The 21,593-nt window shown below is 36.7% G+C and overlaps 1 protein-coding gene across 17 annotated transcripts in view; it reads right to left on the bottom strand.

Annotated features, from left to right (window-relative positions):
• Positions 1-21,593, bottom strand: part of LOC124605166 (longitudinals lacking protein) — a 547,673-nt gene that overhangs the window by 347,941 nt on the left and 178,139 nt on the right. Inside the window, exon 5 of one of the 17 annotated variants that reach the window (XM_047136666.1) lies at positions 5,298-5,593. The exons of 14 other annotated variants lie outside the window; for them this stretch is intronic. In XM_047136666.1, the coding sequence (XP_046992622.1) occupies positions 5,313-5,593 (281 nt within the window). In that variant the 3' untranslated portion in view covers positions 5,298-5,312. Of the gene's footprint in view, positions 1-5,297; positions 5,594-16,150; positions 16,882-21,593 lie in introns of those variants that run through there. 2 more of the 17 variants (XM_047136653.1, XM_047136654.1) reach the window with 2 other exon arrangements.

Genomic DNA, 21,593 nt, shown 5'->3' with positions numbered 1-21,593 from the left:
GGGCCTTTATTTGAAAAAGTGTCATGATGATTGCTTTTTTACACTCATTTCAGTTCAAGGACTTCATTCTTGTTCTTTCATGCTTTTTGTTCACTCTTGGTTCTTGTACATACTCCATAGTACCTGTTATTCTCTTCAGCTTACTCCTATTTTTCTCAGAATTTTGAACATTCTACACCATTTTACATTGTCAAACACTTTCTAGTGCAACAAACCCTAAGAAAACATTGATTTTTCTGAAGTCTTGCTTCCATTATCAATCTCAATGCTAGAATTGACTCTCTGGTGTATATCCTTTTCAGAAGCCAAACTAATCATCATCCAACAGATCCTCAATATTCTTATCTATCACTGTATGTATTATTCTTGGCAGCAACTTGGATGCATAAGCTGTTAATCTCATTGTGCGATAGTTCTCACACTCATCTGTCTTTGCTATCTTCAGGATTGTGGATGATAGTCTTCCAAATTGCGGTGGCTTGTCTCCAGGTTTATAAATTCTACACACCAACTTGAATAATCATTTAGTTGGCACCCCCTCCCCAATGGTTTCAGAAATTTTGATGGAATGTCATCTGTGTCTTCTGCCATCCTTTCCAGAGATCTGTTAAACACTCACTCTAATATGGACTCACTATGTCTTTTATACTGATTCCCATTTCTTCTTCCATCTCATCCACAGAAAAGTTGTTGTTGAGGTGGGTTTACAGTTGATTCTGGTGGGAACTGGTGTATCACTGAACTGTTAACAGGAACTCATTCTTTGCCATACCTTCTTAATGGATTCTACTCCTCTTACACCATTTTCTGCTGGTGTTGATATTACTCTCCCCCACTATATCTAGATTGAGCCTTTTCATTCTCTTTTTCAGATTCTCTAGCTTCCTTATCCCGTTCAAAATTCTGACATGCCATACTCCACCTCAAAATAATTGGTACAACGGGATGTACTCTCTGCCATGAACTTTATGGTGGTTTGCAAATCCCCTATCTGGGATCTGTACCAGATAGGGTTGATAGAAGAGACAGGGAAGATCCAATGGAGAGCAGTGCACTTCGTTACAGGATCATTTATAGCTGCGAAAGCATTACAGAGATGATAGATAAACTCCAGTGGAAGACTCAGCAAGAGAGATGCTCAGTAGCCTGGTACGGGCTTTTGTTGAAGTTTCGAGAACATACCTTCACCGAGGAGTCAAGCAGTATATTGCTCACTCCTACTTATATCTCGTGAAGAGACCATGAGGATAAAATCAGAGAGATTAGAGCCCACACAGAGGCATACTGACAATCTTTCTTTCCATGAACAATATGAGACTGGAATAGAAGGGGGAACCGATATAGGTACTCAAGGCACCCTCCACCACATGCCATCAGGTGGCTTGCGTAGTATGGATGTAGATGTAAAATGCAGTCTTTTGTCCCTACTGTTCAATCTACACATTAAAGAAACAGTAATGGAAATAAAAAAAGTGACAAGAATGGCATTAAAATTCAGAGTGAAATGATACCAATAATAATATTTGCTGATGACATTGCTGTTATTATTGAAAGTGAAGAAGAATTACAGAACCTGATGAGCGAAATAAACAGATTAATGAGTACACACGATGGATTGGGAACTAAACCAAACAAAGATAAAAGCAAATGGTGTCCACACATTAGACAATGTTGCAGAATATGCTACCTTGAAGGCAAAATAACGTGCGACAGCTGAAGGAAGGAGAATGAAAGAGGCAGACTAGCACAGGCAAAGAGAGTGTTCCTGGCCAAAAGAAGCCTAATGTTAGCAAATATAGGCCTTAATTTCAGGAATAAATTTCTGTGAAGGTATGTTTGGAACACAGGACTGTATGTAGTGAGTCATGAACTGTGAGAAAATTGGGAAAGAAGAGGATTGAAGTGTTTGACATATGGTGCTACAGAGGGACATTGAAAATTAGGTGCACCAATAAGATCAAAAATGAGGTGGTTCTCCATCCATGAGTGAGGAGAGGAACATGTGGATAACATTGACAAGAAGAAGGGACAGGTTGATAGGATGTGTGTTAAGACATCAAAGAATAGGTTGGCACAAAAGAGAAACTTGTGGCTGGCTGCATCACAACAGTTAGAAGATTAATGACTCAAGAAAAAGATGGGACTGTATAGGAGGACATCGGTGCATGTATGATCAGTGTCTACCATATTCCATGCAGTTGTGGCATGTAATACAGTGGTCAGACCATCATTATCATGGAGGAATGGTTTATACAGCATAAGCAGCACACATGCTTACAACAGCTGAGCAAATCTGCCACTGCAGAAGTTTGCCCCAGTACTGATCATCCTACGGAGTATAACAAGTCACAGATTCTCACATGAACTTCCAGCTATTGTGACAGTGTTATTAAGGATCAGTTGAGATTAAATTAGCTGATGACCTTATAAAAACGGTGTTATTGCTTAAATTCTGTTTGGAATCATACTCTCTCCCTAGTCAAACAAGAGAGGGAGAGTTAATGCAACGTTCTCTCTTTGGCTCTGTGTGTGTGTGTGTTGTCTTTCTACATATGTCTTGTTACAGTTCTTGGTCAATATAGCTCTGCCAATCAAGGTTTTAAGTTTCCTTGCACAATGTCATCTTATTGCACTTATGCCTTGAAAATGATGGGATGGTCACATGTCAGAATACTGGTAGTTGCCAAAGATGTCACCTGGTTGCATTCCCTTACGTTGTTCTGACATTCCTCTTATAGTCTGTACTTGGCACTAAGCAACATTCATCTCCTCCCCAAGATGAAAGACTGGCTGGCTACTCAGCACTTAACAAGAGATAATCAAATTAATGATGCTGTCAACAATTCGCTGAGACACCAGACAACACTGTTCTTTGATGAAGCGATAGAGAAGCTGGTGTTACATTATAAAAAATGTCAGAAAATGGGTGGAGACTATGTGGAGCAGTAATGTCAGCATCCAAGTACAAATTGTATACAAATGAATTATTATCTTTTCTTTTTTAAAACATCAATTGCACTCATTTGTATGAAAAAAAGAAGCACACTGTCACATTCTTCTCATGTAGCTGTGAAAGGTCACACTGTCAATACTGATTTTTGCTGAAGAAAACTTTCTTAATGTTGGTGATGTTCTCATATAATCAGCATACCAAGTTATTAAAACTGTCATTATTTCACAAGCAAATTTTTCTGCTACCGCACTCTAGGCAAACTCACTTATCTTGAAATTAAAAAGCAGCACTCGTTTACATGTTGACTGGTGGCTAAGTGATTATTTGCCAGTGTACAAAACTAAAGGTACAGGGTTTGATTCTCAGACAGTTCTTGGGTTTTTTGAGTCACTAATTTCTTCTCTCACTTCTAACATTGATTTGCATATGTGGAAAATACCAAGTAGCACCATGTTCCAAGAACTCATTATACTGTTAGTACGTTTGCAACTGGTTGGATAAATCAGTTGAAATATTTGAAGAAGACAAGGGTATACCACCCTTAATTGGATTATGCTTTGGAAAGCACTGCCTTGCTCAGACCAGTCTTTGGTTTGGCAATAGCTCTTTTAGTCTTGTCTGTGTAGTTACTCGTAAGGGCACATCACAAAATTTGTTGGATTAGAATGCTAAGTGTAAAATCCAATAATTTCATCCAATTATAGCAGTTTAGCATGAGGTGTCTGGTAATAACACAAAGATGTTCTGGCGAATAGTTGTGTGCATATAACAGTTAAACTGACTAGAAACCTAAGAAAGATAGTAAACATAAAAACCTAAAAGGTCCACAAACATAACATTGCTTTTCAGTGATAAATGATTCCTGGTTCATAATACCCAACTTATGGTGGCATAGCAAAGCACTATACTCACGTGGAAGTTCTGTATTATATGCATTTGCATACACTATTAAGTGCACACATTTATTCAGTTGTTTTATGGATGAATTACACTCCTCTATTAGCCCTATAATTTTTTCCAGTTGACTCACAAGTATACATTCAAATTTAAAGACTACCTGCAGCTGAATGGACCAAAGTATTCCGTCATCATGAAAACATGTAGTATTTTATTTATTTAGTAATATATGTTCTTCTTGAATCTGTTTTCTGAATATAGCATCATCCACACGAACAAAAAAATTCCTAGGAAATTGAAGGTCTACATACACAGAAATAACTTTTTCTGGGTGATAGTTTAGGTCAATCAGTTATGAATGGTTCACACACTTTATTTTAATTTTATTTAATTTACATAGTTTCCACACTGATATCAGCTCCAGGAGCCATATTTCCAATTCTTAGATATGTCATTAAACTGTTGAATTATGTTGTGAATGCTTCAATCAATAAAAAAACAAAATTTGATAGAAGAAAACTAGCTACCTCTTTCGTTTTCATTTTTAGAAATTGTGCATTTCTAATTTCCATTATATCTTACACAACACTGCTAAGACTTTTTTTGTGATATCTAGGTTACAAAGGGGCAGCTTAAGGCAAAATATTTTATTTTGCTGTAGACATTTGCATCCTTAATAACTGTGCATCTTCCTTTTAGCTATCTTCTTCATGATTTAGATACTCAACATGTTTCTATATATGCTATGCCTGTTTTTCAAAACACTATTGATACTCGTAAGATCTTCTAAGATTCAAGCATTACAGTATACTTCCTAACCTGGTGAATATAATGTCTCCATTAATTTATTTTGCTTTATGGCAGATTTGTGTAGCAATAATAGTGGCACTAACACTTTTTCATGATATAGTTCCAGTGTCATTCTTCAAAGATTACAAATCTTGTTTAACTGTTTCTGTTCTCCTTTCTTCTCCCTGCTCATCTGTCTCTACTAACACTTTATGTGCAGGGCCTATTCTCGTGTATTTGAAGTCTTTCATTGTTTTTTTTTTCTGTTGCTTTCCTGGCTCAGAGGAAAACAATATGAGTATAACATCTACAATTTAAATATTTAGTTCCTGCATTAAGTGATTTTTGCTTCTGAATGTCACTGTAATGGAATTTTATTCAGAAGAGTTACTTTGAAAAAAGTTCAAATTATGATTTCAGCTTTTATGCTTCATGTAAAAATATACCTCAATGAATATTGTACATCCTGTATTCCAGTACTTATTACTGAGTAAATCAGTGACACCTTTCTTAATGGATCATGTGCAGGCATCAAATGATACTTGTATGGGCCACTTAATAACACATAAAATGAAAATAGAAAATGAAATATCTTGTAATGAAAAGTGAGAGAAAAGAAACTTCAGATAAATCTTCTGATTTTTTCTGAAGATAATTTTCATCAGTCCATAAATTAAATTATTTCTGCATGCTTGATTTTCATATGTTTTAACAAATTTCCCTTTAATTTTGAACGGTGTGGGCAGTAAGGACAGTGAAAGCTGGGTTCTTTCCCACACTCAAGTTTCACATGGTTGTAAAGTGAGTTTCTCCACTGGTACATCTTTCCACATCCATTACATTTAAATTTTCCATCCACATAATTCCACATTTTTGAATTTAAAGGAACAGATTTTTGTGAAATATGACACAGCTTTAACTGGTTAATATACATTTCACTATTTCTTCTGTACCCTGTGAAAACAAAAAAAAGAAATGGACGGTACATTATCTGAAAGACAGAATGCTGAAAATATGTTATGTAACAAATAGTACATAAATGTAGAACTTTCAAACTAATTAAACTACAAATTAGACAAAACAATGTAAAATGCTGTAATTCAGTAATCATTTCACTTGAGACAAATATGTTTACAATTATACTGAAATAAAGAGTAAAATTTCTTCAAAAGAGAAGTCATTTGAAATGAGTGCCTAATTTCATGCTGTGACTACTGATCCATTCTAAAAACAACTGACATTTCAATAATGATCTAAATAAATTTTTCTAACAAATATTCATGATTCATGACTCAGCTATGAATAACCTGTTGTGGTATTGTAGCTTGATGAAATTCCTGATTATTTCTACACATCCAAAATATATTGCTTAACAATGGATAGTGGAGAGTACTTCATATCAATTTTTCTTACTGCTTTTCCTGTTCCATTCATGAAATGAGCAAACAACATGCAACTCCATATTCACCCTAATTTCTTACACAATGTCTTTATGTAAGATACATCTCAAACATAGATTATTTTAAAATTTACCCTACCACCTTTTGTGATGAACTAATCATCTTTATTCCACCAATATCTATTTATGTTCATTGAGCTTTTCCACATCACCTGTTAGACAAGCTGATTACAATCACAGCAATGTAGCTTTGAATTCTTAGTCTCTTCCTTCAGGGTACCTTTTGAGTAGTATGCAAAAATAACTAACATGAGAGAAGTTTGTATGGAACCCTTGGTGCACGAATCCTATTTGCATTATCCAGATTTTTTATTAATGAGGTGCGACAAGTAATGAGACTGATTTTCTTTGCAAGATGTGGCAAACCCTGCAGGCTTGGTAGGCACATTATCTTTGACCTTGGTCTATAAACTGCTTATAGTCCAAGCAGCACATCAATGCAACTGCTCAGTCGTGAGTTGCGCTGTAATAAGTTAACAAATGTTTGTATCTTTCATCACGGAAATGGAACCACATAATATTGCCAACGGTATGCCGTTTCTTTTTGCATTCAATTGGGTGAAAGCGCAATGACAACTGCTTTAGAAGGCTTTTGGAGAGGAGGTTACGTCAAGAGCTCAAGTTTCTCGTTGGCATAAAATGTTTAGTGAAGGCAGAACAAATGTTGAAGATGAAGATCGAGTGGACAACCATCAACATTATGGTCAGATGTCATCTGGGCCAGGGTGCATGAACTCGTATGATCTGATCGAAGATTGTCCATGAAAATGATTGCAGAAGAACTGAACATCAATCAAGAAATGGTTCATCTAATAATAACTGAAGATCTTGGTATGAGAAAGATTTGTGCAAAAATGGTTCCCAAAAATCTCACACCACAACAGCAAGAAACATGGAAAAATGTGGTTGCCAATCTGTTAGAGCAAATGGAAATCAATCCAGAATTCTTGAGCCATGTTATCGCTGGTGATGAAAGAAGAAAGTTGTTTTTATTTTTTATTTTTTTCCAGTACAATCCAAAGACAAAATGCCAAAGTTCTCAATAGTGTTCTAAGGGATCACCCAGACCAAAAACAAGCTCGAATGTCAAAGTCAAAAGTGAAATGCATGCTTGTGCCCTTCTTTGATTCCAAGGGAATTGTTCATAAAGAGTGGGTGCTCCTGGACAAACAGTTAACCAATATTATTACAAAGAAATTTTAGAAAGACTTCGCAAAATAGTTCTTCGTGTCCGTGCCAACATTGCTGATAACTGGATTCAGCATCACGATAATGAGCCATCCCATACTGCTTTGTTAGTATAGCAATTTTTAACCTCAAAACAAATTTCAGTACTACCACAGCCACCTTATTCACCAGATATCACTCCTTGCGACTTTTTTCTATTTCCAAGAGTCAAAACAGCGGACGAGGGACACCATTTTCAAACAACACAAGATATCCAAAAAGCTATGATGAGGGTCTTGGAAAATATTACAGAAGATGAGTTCCAGAAATGTTACCATCAATGGCAGAAGCACTGGAAAAAGTGTGTGCAATCAGAAGGGAACTACTCTGAAGGAGACAAACTAAACTTGACTAAAATGGTAAGCAACATTTTTTTTTTTTTTTTTTTTTTCACATCAGTCTCATTACTTTATTGTTGCACCTTATATTATGACTCATTTAAATAATTTCCTTATTGCTTTTAGTTTCACATCTTCGTTCCCCTTCCTATCCTTTTTCTCATTTTTCCCCCAATGTCTTTTTCTTCCGCTTCTTAACTGAGCTTACTCAGGTAGTACCTGGAAGAACGTAGCTGCTAATTTATCATCACTGAAGTGTATGCCACTGAGAACCAGGAAAATGGAGGAAATGTTTAAAATCATATCTGAGATGAGTGCTATTTTGGGACAATTGGTACAGTATAATGCAAAGTACAAATGAAGTTGTATGCCGAAGGTGTTAAGCTAGATGCAAATAAAGCAGAACTGAATGTGAGTATTGAAACTGAGAGTATTAGAAAAGTAAAGGAAAAGTAAACCTCATAATCATGCCATGAAGACCACTTGATAGTCTACCTACTACCATGTCATCCTCAGTCATTCATCATTAGATGCAGTATGGAGGGTCATGAGATCAGGGTACCATGCTCCAGGCTGTTGTCAACTTTCCAACCTTGGAGTCACTACCTCTCAATCAGGTAGCTCCTCAACTGACATGATGAGGCTAAGGGTACCCCAGTCCAGTCCTCTCACCATGGAAAAATCCTTGGCAGTACTGGGAGTCAAACCCAGGTTCCCTGCATGTGGGCCTGTCATATTGACCACTCTGCTACGGAGGCAGATATTGAAAGTGTTAGGTTTGAGAAAGCTAGGGTGACAGTAGAGAACAAACAATCACTGAACTGATCATCATCATCAGTGTTCTGCCTAAAGGCAGGTTTTCACATGGTAGTTCTCCAGGCTGTCCGGTCTTCTGTCATCCTCTTCAGGTCTGCATAATTTCCTCTTCCCTTTATGTCGTCTATCTGTTAAACAATTAGATACTCTTTTGTTGTACTTAAGTAGAAAAAATAGGGGCATGGTAGTTGTTGGGGATTTTAACATAGATTTCTTGGTTAATTCTCCCTGCAAGGTGGAGTTTGAAAATCTCATGGGCACGTACAACCTTGTTCCCGTGGTTAGCTCGCCCACCAGAACCACAACCTCTTCCAGTACTCTCATTGATAACGTTTTTGTTGATCAGAGTAAAGTCAACCATATTAATATTGAAATGGTTATAAATGGTCTGTCTGACCATGACGGACAACGAGTTACTTTCAACAGCTTGGGAATTCCTCTGAGTGACACCTCACTTAGATGGAAAACAGCAAGGAAAATAAAGTGAGGAAGCTATTCAAACGTTCAGATCATGTCTTCAGCATACTGACTGGACACCTGTTTATCTAGCAGAAACTGCTAATTCAAAATACAATTTATTCACAAATGAGATAGCAGGTACCTTTGAAAGTGTATTTCCAAAAAAGTCATACAGAGTCCAACCTGCTAGGTCTGCAAAAAAAACCATGGCTCACTAAGGCCATCATAGCTTCCTGTCAGAGAAAAAGACAACTCTACATAGCATCAAAGACTTCTAACAACCCTGCTCAGCTAAAACATTATAAACTCTACTGTAAAATTCTTGCCAAAGTAATTAAAAACTCTAAAAGTATGTTTATAGCATCTGAAATTACTAATTCTGAAAATAAAATTAAAACAATCTGGAATGTGATAAAGAGAGAAACAGGGACTGTAAACTACACCAAAGACAAAAATATTGTTTTAACTGTTGACAACTCAGAGATAACTAATAGTGAGGAAATTGCTGAAATCTTTAACCAACACTTTTTAACTGTCCCAACACAGATAGGTTGCCATGGTTCTGTAGATAAAGCTGCCTGTATAATGAAAAATAATTTTCCAGAACCTTTCAGTCAAATAAGTGTGCTTCCCATTACTGCCAATGAAATAAAAAAAATCATACAGTCTTTGAAAAATAAACATTCTGCTGGCATCGACGATATTTCAAGCAAGCTGTTGAAGGCTTGCTGTAGTGAAGTGGCTGAAGTTTTGTCTCACATCTGCGACACATCCATGCAACAAGGAGTGTTTCCAGACAGAATGAAATACTCTGTTGTCAGGCCCCTGTACAAAGCAGGGGATGCTACAAATGTGTCAAACTATCGCCCTATCTCTCTATTAACAACATTTTCAAAAGTCCTAGAAAAAGCTCTGTACAACAGGATTGTGGCACACCTTGGTGACCTGAACATCATTAACAGTCAGCAGTTTGGTTTTCAAAAGGGAGTTTCAATAGATAACGCAATTTTCTGATTCACAAATGATGTTCTAGAGTCTATAAACAGCAAGAGGCTGCCAATTGGTGTCTTATGCGACCTATCAAAGGCGTTCGACTGTGCAGATCACCAGATACTCTTCAAGAAGGCCTGTCATTATGGAATTACAGGACCTGTAGGGAACTGGTTAAAATCGTACCTTGAAAATAGGAAGCAGAAGATTATTCTAGATGTTTCAGATAGTGTATCACAATGTATAGTGGACTCTGAGTGGGGAATTGTGCAGCATGGAGTGCCACAGGGATCAGTGCTTGGGCCCTTGCTGTTCCTCATATATGTTAATGACCTGCCTTTATCCATCAATAAGCAGTGTAAATTTACAATGTTCGCTGATTATACGAGCATTGTGGTGGATAATGTGTCAACTACTGACTTAGAATCCGAGGTCAATGATATCCTTAAAGAAGTTCTGGGTTGGTTTAGTATTAACTCCCTTTCAATAAACCTGAAAAAAAACCAATTTTATCCAGTTCCAGACAACCCACAAAAACCCAAAAGAAATAGTTATCACACAGAATGATCAGATGATAAAGCAAGTGTACTTATCAAAATTCCTAGGCATATACGTGGACAGTAGGCTGAACTGGGAACATCACGTTCTACAAACACTAAAACGGCTGACGTCGGCAACATTTGCTTTACGAATTTTGTCACGCTTCAATGACATTACCATCTCAAAGTCAGCTTACTTTGGCTATTTTCATTCAGTCATGCGTTATGGCATCATCTTCTGGGGCAATACACCTGCCGCAAAGAAAATCCTCACAGCACAAAAAAGAGCAATAAGAATCATTTGTGGTGTACCCCCACGAACCTCATGTCGAAATCTTTTTAAACGACTTGAAATACTGACAGCAACATCTCAGTACATATATTCACTGATGTGCTTCATAATAAATAACCCCACTCTGTATGAAACGAATTGCCTACATCATGAACATAACACCAGAAGAAAAGAGGATTTCCACTGTTAGATAAAGAACTTGACACTTATTCAGAAAGGGGTAAATTACGCTGGAATGAAAATTTTCAATTCCCTACCCAACAGCATCAAAAGTATAAGGAGTAGTACATCAGTATTTAAACGTAGCTTGAAAAATTATTTACTTGAGACCTCACTTTATTCACTAGAGGAATTCTTTCAGAGAAATAAGTAAAACCCAGATTGGAAAGATGTTTTTAAATTTTTTGACACTGTTTACTGTTAAACTAATGTATTAATGCCCTAATGTAAAAATTCCTGTTTTTCTCATTTCCATTTTTGGGTCACTTTTAAACCCAAAGTGGGAAGTTTTGATTACTGTTCAAGGTTAAAATAAATGCAAAATGCCCTGAATATGAAACAGCTATCTTCACATTTATGTTGACTAGTTTTTAAGCTAATAAGTATGACTTTTGTGCACTGTTATTAATACTATAACAATGTCTTTATTCTATGTATTTTATTATGTATATTGATGTATAAATATGTCTGCTTGTGTCTGTATATGTGTGGATGGATATGTGTGTGCGTGCGAGTGTATACACGTCCTTTTTTCCCCCTAAGGTAAGTCTTTCCGCTCCCGGGATTGGAATGACTCCTTACCCTCTCCCTTAAAACCCACATCCTTTCGTCTTTCCCTCTCTTTCCCTCTTTCTTGATGAGGCAACAGTTTGTTGCGAAAGCTTGAATTTTGTGTGTATGTTTGTGTTTGTTTGTGTGTCTATCGACGTGCCAGCGCTTTCGTTTGGTAAGTCACATCATCTTTGATTTTAGATATATTTTTTTTCCCCACGTGGAATGTTTCCTTCTATTATATTCATATCATTATGTATATTGACACGTTCCACATCTGAGTGACTTGCTCACATGTACAGATCTATGGAACAAGTATATAAATAAATAAATAAATAAAAATCACTCATTGACCAGTCTGGTGTGGCAGATGGAGGTACCAAAATGAAAGCCAAAGTTTGAAAGTCTGTGTTTAAGAAATCGTTCACCCAGGAGAATCATACAAACATACCATCATTTGACTATCATGCAGAGTCCCGTATGGACAACACAGTAATAAGCATCCCCGGTGTAGAGAAACAACTGAAAGAACTGGAAACAAATAAGTCACTAGGTCCAGAAGAAATCCCAGTTTGGTTTTACAAAGAGTGCTCTAAGGCATTGCTCCCTTACTTAGCTTGCAATTACCACAAATCTCTCGCACAATGTCCCAAGCGAGTGAAAAAAAAAATGCAACTGACTCCTGTAAATAAGAATGGTAAAATGATAGACCTACAAAATTTCAGACCAATAGCCTCAACATTGATTTTCTGTAGGATTCTACAACATGTTCTGAATTTGGATAGAATAAATTTCCCAGAGACTGAAAAGTTTATGTCCATGAACCAGTATGGTTTTAGAAGGCATTACTCGTGTGAAACTCAGTTTGCCCTTTTCTCACATGATATACTGCAAACTATGCATGAGGAGCAATCACTTGACATGGTTACCCCACTGCAGACTGTTAACACAGGTACTAACTAGCATACGGAACAGGTTCTCAGATATGTGAGTGGTTCAAAGACTTATTAAGCAAATGGAACCCAGTATGTAGCCCTTGGCATGGTTGTTCATCAGAGACAAGAGTATCGTCAGCAATGCCTCAGGGAAGTGTGATAGAATTGTTATTATTGTCTATATACATAAATGATCTGGCAGAGAGGGTGGGCAGCAATCTGAGTTTGTTTGCTGATGATGCTGTGAAGTATTGAAAATTGTAAAAGATGAGTGACCACAGGATGATACAAGTTGACTTAGACTAAATTCAAAGTGGTGTGGTGAATGGCAGGTGGCTCTAAATGTAGAGAAACGTAAGTTAATGCAGATGAGTAGGGAAAACAAACCTGTAATATTTGGGTACAGCATTAGTTGTGTCCTGTTTGAAACAGTCTCATCATTTAAATATCTGAGTGTAACACTGAAAAGCGATATGAAATGGTATGAGCATGTTAGGATTGTGGTACAGAAGGCAAATGCTCAACATCATTGTATTGGGAGAATTTTAGGAAAGTGTGGTTCATCTGTAAAAGAGATTGCATATAGGTCGTTAATGCGGCCTGTTCATTAGGTCTGCTTTGTGGGTTTGGGAACCATACTAGGTCATATTAAAGGAAGACATCAAAGAAATTTGGAGGTGGGCTCCTAGATTTGTTACCGGCAGGTTCGAAGACCGTGCAAGTGTTACGGAGATCCTTCAGGAACTCAACTATGAATCCTTGGAGGGCCGTGGGTTTTTTCTGAGGAGCACTAGTGAAAAAATTTAGAGAACTGGCATCTGAAGCTGACTGCAGAACAATTCTACTGCAGCCTGCCAACAAACATTTTGTGTAAAGACCACAAAGAAGAGATACAAGGAATATGGGCTCATATGGAGGCATATGGACAGTTACTTTTCCATCTCTATATCTGTGATTGGAACAGAAAAAAAGATTGCAAATAGTGGTACAGGATAGCTTCCACCACACACAGTATGGTGGCTTGCAGATGTGTCCGACTGCCTTGACCCATGGTTTTCAGGATGTCATGCAAGAAAAGTGCCAGTTGAGCTTCACACAGCCAATGTTTTCAAACTATATGATGGTTGCACCAGAGGAAGTCTTTCTGTAAGATATACCTCATTACATTTGAGGTCATAATATGTTCTAAGTTTCTACGACAAGTGGATGCCAACAATATTGAACATAAGTTCGGTGGAATACTTCTGCTACCCTTATTGTAGATGAGTGTGATCTGTGCTTTCTTACAATTACTGGTTCAATGGAGAGAGGGTATATTATGGTTAAAAGAAGGGCAACCTCAGACACAATTTCTTTATACAATTCAGTAGTGGTTCCTTTGTGGCTAAGAGACTTGTTTATTTTTAGCAGTTTCATATGTTTCTTAACATCACTGATACTACTACCTATATCACTTATCTTTGCAGTAGTGTGAGGCTTAAACAGGGGCAGTGCACCTGGATTGTGCTTTGCAAAAGGAACATATGAAAGGAGATTTCAGTATTTCTGTTTTTGGTTTGATATCCTTGGTTTCAGTTTGTGTGCTTTTCGTGTGTATCTGCACACTAACTTTATACACCAATTGAAATTACTTTGTGATTGATAGATTGTAGTCGCAGGGGAGAGGAGGGGTGGAGGGGTGTGGCAGTGCAGCCAGCCATACTTCATGAGGCGCTGCGTGTATCTACAAAACAGGCAACAGAGGGAGCACATGGCACTCAGGGAAGAACTATGATTGGCTGCTGGCCCCTACCACTCGACACTCTGAAACATCAATCACAAAGTATTTTTAATTTGGGTTTAATGCCACTATCAGCCTTTACTTGTGACCTAATTTTTTTTGAAAGAAATTTCCACTATCTGAATGTTTGTTGTTCATTTATTGTGTACAATAAATGAACAATTATTGTACACATCCATTGTACACAACAAATGAACAATTAACAGTCAAATGGTGGAAATTTTTTTCAAAAAATTCTATATGACTGCTGTCCCCCACAAAGGAAATATAATTTTTTGGGGGTTTGTGAGAGATCTTTGAATAATATTCTATTGCAGCAGACTTTTGAATGTTTCTTACATTGCTCTTTTACAGTCAAAAGTGTTTAACTTAGCATTTTTTATATCTTTAGTCATACACTATTTTTCAACTATTGTGTTTCTTCAGAAATTCCACTGTGAAACTGAATACGATACAAAGCCCCTCTTATCACAGACTGTTGTGCTGGATTACTATGGCAGTACTTGCTCAACTTATTGTTATTATTGTTGTTATCTTTTGTTTGCTTGAGCCAGAGTTTGTTAAGAGAAAACTAAACTTCTTCCATTGCAGATTGGGAAAATGTGCTCTACTTGCTACAGATCTTATGCCAGAACATGTTATAGGTGGGCTCAGTTTCACAGAAAAGAGGGCAATGAAAATGTGCAGCTTTGTAATGAATACCAAAATCTGAAAATATAGTCATTAAGGAAATGAAGTGTCATGTTACAGGTCATTTGTGTCAGGACTAATACACAGTGAATTTCGTAAGCTTTAAGCTGAAAATTTTTTTAAATGATTTAACCAGTGACTTTTTTTCCAGTACATGCAATTTATCCTGTAGCTGTATTTAAATTTCCTGATCGTTATAACATTTATATATTACTTACATTTAGTTGATTACCATACATAATTATATTTATCACTGGGCAATTTTATCACAGTGTTCATAAACTATTATGTTAGCTTACTTTACATGCACTTTTTCACTGATGAAGAAAATTCTCAAGAACATATCATTTGAGTATATTGCCATGTATCATGTTCAGAAAAGGCTATTTACAATCATGTTGTAAATTTAATTGCTACTCACTTATTTCCTGAAAATGCATATAGGGTAAAATCACAAAGCAGAAATAATTCTACGCATTTTTATTTCCTTCTGATTACAGTTCCTACTACACTGACCACTAGAAAACAAATCAAAGTTTCATGATTCTATCTGATATATACATTAACAGTTATGTTGTACAGAATATTGTTTGGTGCACAACCTGCTATAAAATTTTATTACAACTGTTATTCGTATTTGCATTCAAGTATGATTACAGTTCAATGCTCTTTCAAAATTAAATATATAGTGGTGATTCTTTGTACTATTGTCATATCCACAAATAATAAATTGTATTAAACAATTGACTAATGATGAAGTAATACTTAAAATTTCTTTCTGCTACATTGCAGAATCTTGGAACTTATTTTACAATTTTTTCACCCTTTTTTTTTTTTTAAAAAAAAAGGAGAGAAGAAGAAAGCACATGAATTTTTAATAACCAAAAATTAAATACATGGGAAGGGAAAAAAAGCTATCAGTACAGTTAATAGTGAGATTAGATTTATCAGTTATGATGTGGTGAAATAATCAAGCACTTATTATGTAAATGGAGAAATAAAATTGTAAGCAATGACAACAAAAATGCATGTCTGCAAATTTAATGTGGAGTCAAGTGGTATAGATTACTAAACTGTTAATAGTAATGGTGCATAAACATATAATTATACTTTTATATAGTGCTTCACCAGCTGAACTAAATTAGTAAAATGCCAATTTGAGGAAGTCATGCATATTTGTACAGCACACATCACAAAAGCCAATTTTACTTAAATGTACTGGGAGTGGAATATCTAATTACAATTCTATAATTTTTTGTGTTTTTTTCCTTGCTGTGTTGACTGTTTACATGATAATAAGTGTTTCATAAGTTGGTTATTGTTACAGAAATATTGCTGGCATTGTATACAAGGAACTTTAGCATTTAATGAAGTACACGTACTATGCACATAATCAAATTTGTGAAAAACTGTAGCTGATTTCTTTTTATGTTGCGTGTGAGATGTATCATTAGGCTGTGTGTTACATACTCTTTTTTTTTTCTTCTGACAGTGGCTGTTACCTTGTACATTTTGTCTTCCTTGGGAGTGTTGCTTTGAAGATCTTCTAGATGAATTTTTAGAGGTGGTACTTTTTCTTAGAAGTGATACTTTTTTACTAGTAATTTGATCACCACTCTTACAAGCAGTATAATTATACAGTTGTTTGGAGACATTATGAAAGTTGCTATCAGGTTCACTGTGAAGAGAAGTTTCAACTAAATGGAAAGAGTGCACCTGTTGGCTGTCACTCCCAAGATCAGTATTCCAGTCCAAGTACTGAGTGCTGCACACATTTCTTACCAACAATTCACGTTCGTCATGGATAGAGCTGTACATCTTATTTTCACCATTAATGAAATGTTCAGCACTGAAGTATGGTTCTCCTTTGCAAAGTACAAGTACTGGAGATGGAGGTACAGGTGTTTTCCCACTTTCTTCTAAAGTATTTTGAAATATATTGTAACCTGAAAAAAGAAACCATTATAGTAAATAAACATCTCCTGCTGTGATTATGTGTTTGAGTGTATGTGGGTAACATGTAAATACTGAACAAACTTTTACATCAACTTATTTTTTAATACTAGGCTACTAGAAATCTTCAGTAGCCAAGAGAAAATCCTAAAGTTCGAGTTTCAGTTCTCAGTTTGTAATAGGATATTTTTATGTCACTATTATTAATGTGAAAATGCCAAGCTGTACAATGGTTGAGAGACAGCATTAAACAGTAGGTCCTACTGTAATTGGATGGTTAATTATTTTCAAAGGTTGTAATAAGGCAAGTGGGATACCACTTCCAATAGAACCATGCTTAGTAAAACAATGTGGTTTTGAAACCAACCTTAATGTTGGGAAAAGCTGTACCGTATCACATGGAATTTCAATGTCATAATGAAATGACTGTGAAGTTTGTGATTCAGAATATTTAAAGGGATACACATATCCAGTAACAATAATGGTTATTACTTCTGTATGCACACAGAGTTCACTTTCATGTTCTTCACCTTTAAAATCCAATCACTGCTTTGTCATACCATTATTCCACTTGTAAGACTATGTTTACAGAACACTGAAAATGGTGAAAAGATATCCAAATACCAAAAGAAACTGATTCATATGTTGCTGCTTACTCTCAGCACAATGATATTTTAATCTACATGTTAGTTTCCTGCTGTACTCTATTCCAAGGCACTAAAATACTATGATCTCATTATAGACAAGACTTATAAAGATTTCCAGACCAAGAAGTAGGTCAGCTGAATTGGGTCATTAAACTTCATCTGATAATACCTTCAGAAAAAGTAACAGAGAAGATGTAGACAGGTATCATGACAAAGAGCACTTAGCAACTTGCAAGAGAATAATAAGCTTTCATGTACTCATGACAACATAGCCCAAAAGCATCTCTAAAATTGTTTCTATATTTCAAACAATTTGTGTGTCAGTAATCATCTGGCATTTAGCAAGATCAGAATAACACATTTAATCTGTTACTAAGCACGCTGCTAATCTTCCAAAACGTACATGTTTAGTTTATTTGATGGTATTGTGCAGCATTCAACTTTAAAATCATACATGAGTGTGCTAATCACATACCTGGCAGGCTTGACACAGGTATTTGATTAACTCAGATGAAACATTAGCTCACCTCAAACGTGTAATACGAGGTCTGTTCAAAAAATTACAGAACTTTGTCCACAAAATTTATCTGTGCTTACCTTTTACTTATAGTCTCCTTCAAAATACTCTCCTCCACAAGTGATACACCACTCCCAATGCTGTTTTCACTTCCAGAAGCAGTCTTGGTATGGCTCTTGCTGGATCACATGAAGCACCATTCAAGAATTTTCTTTTATCTCGTCTATCATTGCAGATCTTCCCCCTTTCAATGGAGTTTTCAACTTTGGGGAAAAAAAAAAAAAAACAATTGCAAGGGACAGGAGAGTATAGAGGATGAGGTAACATAGTGATTTTGTTTTTTGTGCAATAGTCGCACACCAACAGGGATGAATGTACAAATGTGTTATCGTGATGCGAGAGACATGAACTGTCTTGCCACATTTCAGGCCATTTCCTTCTCAGATTTTCTTGCAGGCATTGCAACACATCCCGATAGTACCATCGATTAGCAGTTTGTCCCTGTGGCATGAATTCATGAGGCACTAATCCTTCAAAGTCAAAGAAAACTATCAGCATGGTATTTGACCTGACATGATCCATTATGAAGATTCAACCTTGGTCTTAACGTCATAACATAGACCCACATCTCATCACCAGTTATGATTCTCTTCAGGGACATCTTGTTCTCATTTGCGCGATCCAAGAGCTTTTCACAGAATGCGGGATGAAGGTCTTTCTGGCCTTGGCTCAGAAGCCGTGGAATGAACTTGGCAGTGACATAATGCATTCCAAGATGCAGTGTCAGGATGTCTTAACATGACCCAACTGAAATGTTACATTCTTTTGAAATCTCTCAGTCAGTCAGTCTTCGATTGGCATGCATAATTTCATTGACATTCCTGACAAGAGCATCATTGGCAGACGTTGAAGGGCATCCTGGACGAGGGTAATCTTTAACTTCTGCCTGGCCATTTTTAAACTGTGTGAACCATTTGTAACATCAAGTATGGTTTAAGAACTCATCGCTATAGGCTTCCTGTATCATTTGCTGTGTCTCTGTAAAGGTTGTCTTGAGTTTCATGCAAAATTTAATGCAGACACTTTGCTCCTATAACACTGACACCTCAATACAGCACTGAACAATAACTAACAGACATACAACAATGAAACTTCAGGCAGTTACACCTTAAACACAGGCATGTGCAGGGGTGCCAAATTCATTTTGCTCTAATGCATCATTGGCCCAAAATTACAAATTTTCCAGAAGTTTTTGAATAGACCTCGTATGTTATGGTTTTGTGTGTGCGCGTGGGTGTGTTTCTGTGTGTAACAGTGCAGTGTTCATGAAAATATGTAATGGAATGGTTCAAATGGCTCTGAGCACTATGGGACTTAACGTCTTTGGTCATCAGTCCCCTAGAACTTAGAACTACTTAAACCTAACTAACCTAAGGACATCACACACATCCATGCCTGAGGCAGGATTCAAATCTGTGACTGTAGCAGTCGTGCGGTTCCAAACTGTAGCGCCTAGAACCGCTTGGCCACTCTGGCCGGCTATGTAATGGAATCTAGCAAATAACAACACTGCAGCACGAATGTTATCACAACCAGGAAAAAAACTGACGAGATGGAAGAGAATTCTACTGTTGTTTGAGCAGTTTCAAGACTAATGCAAGACAACCTTTCGGGGAATCATGCATGGCAGTTTTCTATTTGTAGGTGTTGATTGTAATGTACACTGCAGGCCATTAAAATGGCATCTCTCTGAAGGAGGCATGCAATGGATTGATATACTTGGTTATGCAAAAGTAGAAGTAATGGCATCTACATTCTGTAAGCAAGTTCAAATTATGCACCAGGTTTCTCATTCAGCATTCAAACTTAAAATTTGTTTGTTGTTGAGGAGATTGTGTTATGCTCTACATAAGGAGGAGAAATGTCTGCCGGCACCTGTCAGAATTTTACAGCAGCAGCTTGTAGTCCATTGAGGTGGCAATTTAATGTTCCACAGAGCAAGACAAATATCCGCACAGACAGGGCAGCAATGTGTGGAGCACTTTGGACTGACAGCAAGATGATCACAGTTGCAGCTTGCCTCAGTGTGGCAGTACAGAGTTGATGAAGAACTTAGTTTGATAACTAATAGTATTTAACAGCATTTTTTCAATATGCCTGTCTGTCACTCAGTGCCTCCTCTATGTGTCGAGCAGCCATCCATTCTTCTCATATTGTCATCAGTGTTCTGTGTAAGTTATACACATGCTCTGTAATGTCAGGTGAAACCAACAGCTGAATAACCTAAGTGTAGTTGTACTCTTACTTCAAAGTAGCTTTTTTATGATAATGTAATCCAGAAGTAGTTTCTGTACTTAACAGTGTGAGCAGATCAGCACTATTTTCGTTTGAGGGTATAAATTCCATGTGGTGTGCTGAACAGTAACAAATGTGAACTTTCAGAATCCAAAAGTGATAATTTGCATAATATTTGAATGAGTATTCAGAACTATTAAACATATTTTCTTGTGGTTCTTTCAGTGTCAGGTCTGAGCTAAAACCTTAAACAAGCTACTAGAGAGAGATAGAGTGATATAAATCTGTAAATGTGAAAAGTTGAACTGTGCTTAATTTCGTTCTTTCCTTTCTGAAATTGTATACTAAGATGGACTTGGTTTAATGTGTGTGAAGAAAGTGACAATATGGAACACGTGTTTTCTGCAAAGACTTTTCTTCATTCATTAGTTCCAGCCAGACATGATAAAATTAACTCACTTCAACAGTATAATAAACCTAAATATATGCGTGCACCCTGTTGACACACGTAGTGCAGCTAATTTTTTACAGCTTTTCTTAGCTGAGGGACGTTGCACGTTGCTCTAAGACAGGCCATCTTCTGCAGAACTCACTAAGGAAAGTACTTTCTATGTTAGTAGCAAAGCAGAATTAAAGTCATGCTGCTACAGCTGACTGTGAGACATGGACTTTCAGTGTGAAACCCCTACACAAATTGCAAGTTGCTCAGTGAGCAATAGACAGGTGCACAATGGGAATTATTAAAAGAGGAAGGAAAACAGACAGATGGTTAAGTATAAAGATTTGAATGGAACATGTGTAATTATGACTGCAATGAAAGTGGGCAGGGCCTGTGGCCACCAAGGATGTCCTATTCTGGGTTCCAAGGGCTGAGAACAAATCAAAGTGACAGCCTAACAGGAGGTGAGTCGGCAGTAGAAAAAATAAAGGTGCATATAACTGAAGAGGGTACTGTATTGAAAAGTCTGAAGGAGGCCTTTATCTAGCAGTAGATGTCAAATATTATTGATTATTATACAATAATGTTCAGAACAACAGAAAAGGACACAGCACAACAGTGACTGGTAACTTATTTCTAAATCCAACAATCTTTTCTGAAACAGATTTAAGTCCCTTAATAAATTATTTATCCAATTACGATGGTCAATTGGTAACAATAATCATAGTCATCAATCATGTTTAGCTAAGAAAGGAAATTACAGTTTCAGCAAATCATATATGCTAAATCAGTTACACTTCTCAGAGA

This window comes from Schistocerca americana, chromosome 3 (assembly GCF_021461395.2).
Source record: "Schistocerca americana isolate TAMUIC-IGC-003095 chromosome 3, iqSchAmer2.1, whole genome shotgun sequence".
NCBI classification, from domain to species: domain Eukaryota; kingdom Metazoa; phylum Arthropoda; class Insecta; order Orthoptera; family Acrididae; genus Schistocerca; species Schistocerca americana.
This window is presented reverse-complemented; position numbering and strand designations above follow the sequence as displayed.